The 9,235-nt window shown below is 35.7% G+C and overlaps 2 protein-coding genes across 2 annotated transcripts in view; one reads left to right on the top strand and one right to left on the bottom strand.

The window, feature by feature from the left end:
• The window catches only part of LOC146305283 (uncharacterized), a 78,898-nt gene that overhangs the window by 46,810 nt on the left and 22,853 nt on the right, over positions 1-9,235 (bottom strand). The window lies entirely within an intron of this gene.
• LOC146305286 (uncharacterized) lies at positions 4,633-8,566 on the top strand. Its single transcript, XM_084712852.1, has 7 exons — positions 4,633-5,424; positions 5,560-5,643; positions 5,936-6,069; positions 6,434-6,496; positions 6,733-6,838; positions 7,211-7,324; positions 7,542-8,566. The coding sequence occupies exons 2-7, from the start codon at positions 5,583-5,585 to the stop codon at positions 8,000-8,002; spliced, it is 939 nt and encodes a 312-aa protein (XP_084568978.1). The 5' UTR covers positions 4,633-5,424; positions 5,560-5,582; the 3' UTR covers positions 8,003-8,566.

The raw sequence follows: 9,235 nt of genomic DNA, 5'->3' as shown, positions 1-9,235 counted from the left end.
CTTAGCAACACCCATTGTTTACTCAAGATGTTTCATTCAGTATGAGACCACAACAGCCTATGCTTACTAAAAGCTATATCTAGCTTACTGAAAGCCACCTAGAACTGCTGCAGGGGGTCATTTTTACCCCCTAATGAGGAACAGCATCTGCCATGCAGGGGTCACTTATAGAAGCTGTTTGAATAATAATTAAGACTTGAGAAAACAACTTTTTAGAATTCAGTTTAAGAAGTTTATCATTTACAATTACATTTTATTTAGCTGCTTACAGAAAAAGTCAAAACTAAACAGAATCGGCACCTCAGCAGAAAAAACCGCACCTGTTTCCCTCTCCCCGCCAAACCAATAAGGTTAGCGCAAGATAAGTACTTATGCAAGGCTGGACAATGTTCTTCTTCATGGTTAACAGAAGAGCCCGTTGGTATGTTTAGGGAACAACTGTGTTCATGGTTGAAACGCAGTTTGTCTGAAGGAAATGGGAAATGAATAGTGGCCTCTTGTGTCCTACACTGTCCACCCAAAGCTACTCACTACAGAGTACTGAGGCTCTGTAACAATGCCAAACTAGTTCTGCTGTCATAATTCACTTGGCCACTAGAGGTCTTTGTCAGTTATACATAAGCTGCTAGACATTTGCAAAAATGACTGATGGTCTAATGTTGTTTTTCTTCGGAAGACAAAATTTGCACCACAATTAACTCTCAAAATAAACAGCAAATGCTTTCCCACACTCTAGACTTAATTTTTGAGATGGTCCATCTCTGCTGTGTGAACAGTTCAGTGCGATAAAAGTGGTAACGGAAATACAAATCAGTGTGGCATGGTTTGACTTGGTGCGGCCAAAAGGGACAATGCAAAAGCCCCATATGAGAAATGGTCGGAGAACGAGCAACGACAACCTGAGTGGTGGATTTAAAGAAGAGATGAAAAGTGTGGTGCTCATAAAAATGTTCCTGCTCTGGAATCCACACAACAGGAGGCTGATACCAGGATAATACTGCACACCTTCTACAGCGTCCAGAAAGGAGCAGCTGATATAGTTGGCATCCATGCGAGTGACACCAACACCGTTAACATGTGCATGTACTACTATGGTGCAACACACTGATTTACTATCATGTGAAAGGACAAAGTTCATCAGTTTGATTTGCACTTTTTACTGCTGATACAATTAAACATCTAACAGACAGAGACACAGAAAAGTAAAAGACAGTAAAACAAGTTGAACACACCTTATCGGTTGACCAGTGTGAAAGGACAAATCATACTATTTGAGGACTTTGGTCCTGGAATTTACTGCACTCTGAGGTGACTTGTTGACGCACATAACAGGTAAGCTGTTAGAAAAATCGTTATTTGTATTTTATTTTTAAATTTAAAGATTTAACTACAAATAAGAAATAATCAATGCCCATGTGTGAAATAAAATGTGTGCCATTACATGTGGATATATTCTCTTAATTAGAGTTATCTTTTAATAGTTTTAAGTGTCTTCAATGCATGAAAACATGCAAAACACATTAAAACGTAAATATTTTATAGTTACGATTGTACTTGTACTTCATTATTAACTGGGAAGCAAACAATGTCATCGTCATTCTTTTTGTTATTTTGTATAAATATCACAGAGAATGCTTTTTTTTCTTCATATGGACTCTTTAAATGAAGTTTATGTTGCTCGTTTTCAGAATACTGTTTTTCACAACTATGTCTCTACTGACCGATGATCTAATGAACAGTGAGTACTTCAGTTGAGTGTGTTACATGGTCTCAGCATTGTTGCACCAGTCATAAAAACTTACAAGTTTGCTTTTTTTTTACTTTCTGATTTTGTGCAGCAGCATTACATTTCCTCTTTAGTGATTTGTTGTTTGATCGTTTAATACAATTTAACAGAAACTTAATGTCTTAAATTTTGAATTCAGATTAAGATAAGACTTTTATAAATACATTTTTTACATCTATAAAAGTTTCTCCTTTTAAGAAATCCCATGGTTTTAGATCATTTTCAAATCATTCTGATGGTGTAAGTTTCTCTATGAAAAAATACAGACAACCTAATAAAAATTAGTCAGTGCTGGTTTTACCACATTCATGTCAGAGTGTGTGTACATGATGCAGTCTAAATTTAAAATCTATATTTTATGTTTCTTCATGAGTTCATCAGACTGATAAAATCAACATGAATACATATGACAACAGTTCTGTGATCAGCTGTATCAACGTACAGAAACAGAGTCAACGAAACATTAACAAATTTACCTGCTTCATGTGGACATACTTTAAATGTCCCTGTGGTCTGATCAGTGGTGGACTGTACTGTCTACCTTGTTGACTTTTTTCTGGTTTCATAACTACCATCAGTCACCAACAACGTCAAAAACTTTCAGATTCTACACAAGGAGGATTAGTTATTCAGCTACATTTTTAACTTTACATCTTAGTTTTGTGGTTTTCATCACTAAGTGATCCTTTGCACTGCTAATTCATTTATGTTTAATTTTGCCAAACAAGTTTGACAATTCTGCTCTCATTCTTTTGTAGGAGCTGTGTGTATTGCTATGACCTTGGGTTGTGGCTCTGTTGGCCTGGTTATTGGTGGTCTGGCTGGTTGGTTCATCACTCGTAGACGTAAGTCACAGCTCGTTGATGGTTACACTGATAGCAGTGGTACATTTAATAATATTAACAGTATGTTATGAAGTTCAGTGTTGTGTGTAATGGACAAATTGAACACCATGAATTTAGTTTAATCTTTCATGTCACTCAAAACAGTTTTTCAAATGTCTTCCATTGGTATAAATTAATTTAATTGAATGAAATGTTACTTTAATTCACTGAAATATTGTTTTCTATTTAATGATACTTTTTGAGTTAAATCATAAAATCTTAATCTTAAATCTTTTCTTCACCAAAGGTTACAAAGGGGATTTACAGAGGAGAAGCCCATCTCTTCAAAATGAATTACAACAGAAGGAGAGAGAACTGGATGACATGCAGACCACACTGATGAACCAGAAGAGAGAACTGGAGGAACAGAGAGATCGACTGAGGGAACAACTGGAGGAAGTTGAAGCAGACAGGAAGGAAAACAAAACAAAGCTTCAGTTGGTTGAGATGGAAATAACAGAGAGAGAGAAGTCATTTGAAAAGCCAGATGAATTATTAAAAGAAAAGGAAAAGCTACTAAACACTCAGTGGAAACTGGATGAGACAAAGAAAATTCATGAGAGACAGAAACTGAACATAGAGAAAATGCTGGAACCCATAGAGATTCAGATTACTAAATTTAACAGGCAGACCAGTATTACCATGTGGTCAGATTAGCCAAACACCAAAGTAAACCAAGCAGATAAAAACTACCAAAACTCTAACAGATGTTCACAAACATTTCATCACTACACCAGGAATCTGGCTTAATTATCAAACTACAGATAAATGAATGAATGATTTAAGCTGGTTGTGAAAGTGTTAAGTGAAATTATATGAATCTGTAAAGTGATGAAGGAGGATTTGTGATCAGTAGCTGAATGAGAAGGACTACATTAATCATGGATGTGATGTGATCAACTGATTTTAATTGGCTGAGGGCAGGCGATGCATGAGGATGAGATTTTTTAATAAATCTTTTTTTAAGATGAAAAAATGTTCTGATCTGCTTTGTGGTTTGTTTAGTTTGGCATGATTTTAATGTGACCATTGTTTTTGGTTAAAGATCAGCTGATTTCTGTATGTGATATTTTGAAAATCTAAATAAAATCTAACTAAAGGGTTCTGTGTAAGTTTGTCTTTTTTCCACTGAGAGAACTTCTCACAATTGGCAGAGGTGGATTTAGAGATTTAGAGGCCGCAGGAAAAGTCCAAATATGATGCTCTTCTCCATTTTGCTTAACAGTCAAAGCTTGTGAACAAAAACTATTTGGAGGACAATTTTCCATTAACCAAACCAAAGAACTACAGCACAGATCAAAATGAGAATTCTCTTTTACCTGCAGAAGTTGAATGGCTTTCAGTCAATAGAGCCTGACAATATGCAAGAAAAGGATTTCTGTATAAATCTTCAACAACACAGTACAGAAAACAAACAATGCTCTTACATTAAGAATTTTTCTTCTGCTTACAATTATCAAACTTATACACACATCGCTCTTAAACACATCTACTAAAACTATTTACCTCATTAATGTTTAGCAGTGGTAAAAGGTAAATAAGTACAACATTTCACCGTTTTTAAATTTCAATTTCATTTTCAATTTAAATATCAAGACAAACAAAATCTTAAAAACAGTTAGCAGAAGCTCTGGTGTCCAACACAGGAACACTTAATTGACCTCTGCATGTCTTCCTGGCTCTGCCTTGTGTGAAAGCCTCTAAATGTCATCAAAGTCCAATTATTGATCAATTTGGTGATGAGAAAAATTTGCGTTCCCCTGTTTATATACCTTAACTGTGTATCTACATCTGCTTTTATCTGGATCAAACAGTCATAATGTGCAAATATTAAGTCTGTGGTGACAGAAAAGGCACGTCTTTGTTTCTCTGACTCTTTCCACTTCACCCTTGTGATCTTTTGGCCCTTTATCCCTTTCATTTACATTATTTTCAAACTCCACTTCTCTGTCTTGATTTCATTTGATTATTTCCTGCTTGTCATCTGGTATGGACAGTCTGATCCACTTGAATGGATGGAGGAGGTAACTGTACCACTGTCAGCACCTGCCTCACAATCTAGGTAGTTTGAAGACCTTATGTGTTGATCTGTGGAGTGTGAGCCTAATGTGCTGGGGCTGTGAGTCGCCTGCAGCAGCCGCAGGTTGACTCCTGCTTAAGGTCGTCTGTTGTGTGAAGTACTGAGTCACTGCTATAAAAGTCTGTTTTTATGTCGGCGGGTTTATTTGTGACTCAAGTCTAGTTCATTTGACTCAAGTCCAAGCTTCTGGAAAGAAGTAATGAAGGCGTGTACTTGTCATAAAGCTTTGAAAATCATGAAAATGAGTTGGCTTTAAGATGATTTTCTTAAGATGTTGCTATTCTAAAACTTTTCAAGATGCTGTTCCAGATTTGTGGAGCAACAGGAGCAAAAGCTTGATTTCCTTGAACTTAAACAGCCACAGAGTCTTTGGAGACCTGAGGCCCATTTCAATAGTCATAGAGAACAATCCATTCAGTACAGAGGGGCCTGATATCAAAAAAATGAAATCAGTACCAAGTTATAGGCATCCAGTGAGCTACGTTCTGTTTTGTGCCTTGCTGAAAAGTGAAAACATCCTCATGTCAAAAGTACAGCAGCCAGGCAGGAAAACCACTGAGTGAACACACCTTACCTGATAGGATAACCAGGATACAAGTACGAGTTTGAGGACTTTGACCACGCAATCTACAGTACGTTACTCTGAGAGGAGGTGACATTGACGCAAAGGACAGGTCTGTATACCTTTGAACAATTAACTGCTGCATTTGTCATTCTTCTGAAATTCTACAACAGACAGCATAGTTTCAATAAAACTTGTTGTCACGAGCAATATAAACTGACTTTAAGGCTGATTCTGTGTCATTCAGATACCTCCTGCATCATTATCGTCATGCGCTTTACTGTCCTGCCTGCCGGTCTTGCAAGTGTCTTCGCTATTGTCTTATGGCAATGTAAGTCACAGCTCTTCATGGCTATGCACTTATGCTGATTCAAGATGAATAAAAATATAAAACATTAATGAAAAATGTACAAAGGTGTTCATTGTCAGAAATATAAACACTACTTTAAAAAAATACTTTTACTTGTAACAGTTGTCTGGTTGTATGGCAGTGTTTTTCTTTTTGGAATTAAAATATTAAATGAATATTTTATTTGCTGCTATATTTTTTAATCTTGGCCATATAATGATTCATTACTTTAAGTTTTACTATAACAATGCTTTTGTGTCTTGTTCAATTTTAGACAACATCCAAAACAATGAGAAATTGGATAAGGAGACGATCAATACAGTGGTTCAAAAACAGTCACAGGAAGTCAAACCAGAAGAGAGAGAACATGTTGCAGGCTCCACAGCAGAGAAAGGAGAGAGAGAGAAAGTATAACTTTACAATCAACATTTTATAGATTTTCAACATTAATGATGTATGATCTGCCATATTCTGCCAAAAAATCCCCAGAAATCTTGGACACTGGTCCTTTAAGTGCCCAAACAATAATTTAAATAATGCTATCATATGACAATCATGTACTATATGACATATGTCAATGTGTGAGTGCAGTGTAATTATCAGAATCATTTATTTATAAAGAGTTTCCTCTGTCTGTCATAGTAACAGTTGATGAGGACTGAAACCTGCTTAGGGAAGATGTACATTTCAAGATACAGCTTGAAATTTACAAACTTGTATTGTAAGCAAATTGTACTGTGATTATTTAACTTCTAACTTTCCTTTAAACTAGTCAGTTGAACTTGAACACAGCTGCTGCAAACATCCTGAAGGACCGACACACTCTGTATTTAAGGTACTTGTCATGACTTCAGTTTTATTTTTTGTACATTTTCTATTGTATTTGTTGTCTATTGTGTGTATATTATAATGATGGTAATTAACATGTCACATGACTTTCTTATTTTACTGAACAACAAAATATTATGTTAATTGTGTTGATTTACGTATGTTATGACAACTATTTTTGCTATGTTTAATCAGTGCCAAATTTTCTTTTAGGAATTCTAACTGGTTTATTTCATTTTTTAGAATTCCACAAAGCAGAACCAGAGGGATGGACTGTTCTTTAAACCTGTATTCCAGGCCTTCAGCCTCGACACTGTTTTCTTCATTCTTCTTATACATATCTGTGGAGGTAACCTGCACACTTGTGTTAAGCTCAGCATGGTTTTGGTTTTACTGTAATGTTTAGTAATTGCATTCTAGAATTTATGTATTAAATCATTAAGTTCAGATATAGGTAATATATGTTTTAAGTCAATTTCTGAGATTTATAGATAAAATATGATTTTTTGCATTTGTTAAGTAGATTTCTTCCTGCAGGATTATTTGAGCAAATGTGCCTTTTTCAATTTCCAAAATGTGTAACTGCATGACAAAGGTGTACATCTGCTGTAATAAGCTCTAATTACCCAAATATATATGTATATCATTTGTAACAGGTTACAAAATTGACTTTCATTGGAACAGTGCTGCTTGTGAATTACTTGTTCTATTATCATTTCAGCTGATTTGGTTCGTGCCGTTTCCGCAGCGTCTGGCTACATGAGCTCGGCGGGTGTCCTGGTTGAACTGACCATTAGCTTAACTCTAGCAGTTTATGCCAAGAATAAATGGAAACGTAAGTTCTTCCATTTTCAGTGATATGTAGCATGAGTCATTTACACAAATTAGATGAAGACCAACTCAAGGTATATTAATTAAAATGTGAAAATAGCTTTGATGATGTGATATTTCATTAATATTTTTCGTCTCATTTGATTTGACATTTCCAAATGTGAAATGAATTAAATTTTGTTCAAAGAGATTTCTGTCTGTATTGTGCTTCTCCACGAAAGGTGAGAAAACAGAGTTGGTGAGGAAGAACAGACAGCTTCAAGAGGAGTCACTGAACAAAGAGAAGGAACGAGAAGACGTGATAACCACACTGATGGAGGTGAAGACTGAACTGGAGCACCAGAGGCTTCAACTCAAAGAGTTACTGCAGGAAGTAGAGAGGGAGAGGGAAGTAAACAAGAAGAAGCTTCAGGCAGTGGAGACTGAAATAACAGAGAGAGAGACGAAATTTGAAAAACCAGAAGAATTATTAAAAGAAAAAGAAAACTTATTGCGAGCCCAGTGGAAACTGGACCAGACAAAGAAAGATAATGAGAAACAGCTTCTGAACTCTGAGAGACTGCTGGAGCCGATAGAGATTAAGGTCACTAGAACAAACAAAATGAAGGAAGGAGATGCAAATGTGACTTTTGGTAAGGTCGTCAGAAGAAGGAAAAAGGGAAAAAACGTCAGTGTTACTTAAATCCACCAACAATCCAAAGGATTAATTATTACTACAATACTACAAATGTACATATATTTGAATAGAGTTCAACATTCACAGAAAACTACAACAATTAATTAATTAATAAATCAATGCCTAATACTGGTTTTGACCATTAGAACAGAGTTGTATGTTATGTGTTATATGTTATATGTTGAAGCTGGATTAGATGGATTAGATGCAGCTTTACTTGGCAAAGTGAGTACAGTTTGAACGTGTTACTTAGGGCTACTGTAATGAGCCGAGGGACAGAGGTAAGAGAGAAAAATCTCAGAATTCCTTAGATTAAATGGTAAATTAATGAGAAAAAAATGGGATATTCGTTACGAGGAAAAAATCTTACAATTTTATATCCTAATATTTTCTGAGATTGTAAAGTCATATATTTGCAAGGTTTTGATCAGTTCAGTCAGACAGCTCACATTTTTTTTTAGATGTCTATTCAGCAGCAGAACGTAACTTGAATTTGGTGTCTCGGCTCTGACTTCATCACTCCCCGCAGGTTAAGTTACACAGAGATATAAGAGGAGTGACATGAGCAAATTCATGTTACAGAAATGTTGATCATGAAGCCTGATGTTACTCTGTCATTCTGTGGTTTATCTGTGAAGTGCAGCCAATGATCTACAGTGCAGACTGGAGTCTCTGTTAACAGTGACAAAGATCTGCAGTATATGCACTCAGAACTTATGTGTAACATCTGCAGCCTCACTGCACTGCATCATTATACACCATGATGTACTGCCTGTCCTTTTTCCACCTCATTCTTGTTCTAATGCATCAGTTTTGTGTTGTTAACAGTTTTAAATTGCTGTGGATGCTCTGATATGTTGCTTTGTTTAAGTGTGCTGTCTGCTGTGGTGTAAAACTTTCTCAAATTCTTGTAAATGCTGTTAATTATTACTGGCCTGAAAAAGTAAATATGTAAATATGTAATATGAGTGTCTTTGTTAAAACATTTTCTATATAAAAATGTTTTTTGCAAAAATTCCTGCACCTGTTCCTGTATCGTCTGCTCTGTGATCAGTCGATTCACTGTGTTGCTGATGCTTTTTATTTGATTTGCTCTTGAAAAATAAGATGGTGACACTGGTTAAAAATTGAGGCTTGACTGGGTGGTGAACATCTGTATGATGCATGACCTAAGCCTACACATTAAGAATGAAAAATTCAAATCAATATGGAAAGGTGTTATGTGCTAAAAGAAAGCAG

The sequence above is a fragment of the Lutjanus erythropterus genome, chromosome 23 (genome assembly GCF_056507025.1).
Source record: "Lutjanus erythropterus isolate fLutEry1 chromosome 23, fLutEry1.hap2, whole genome shotgun sequence".
Lineage (NCBI taxonomy): Eukaryota > Metazoa > Chordata > Actinopteri > Lutjaniformes > Lutjanidae > Lutjanus > Lutjanus erythropterus.
The sequence above is the reverse complement of the archived record's forward strand: the minus strand, read 5'-3'. Positions and strand labels throughout refer to the sequence as shown.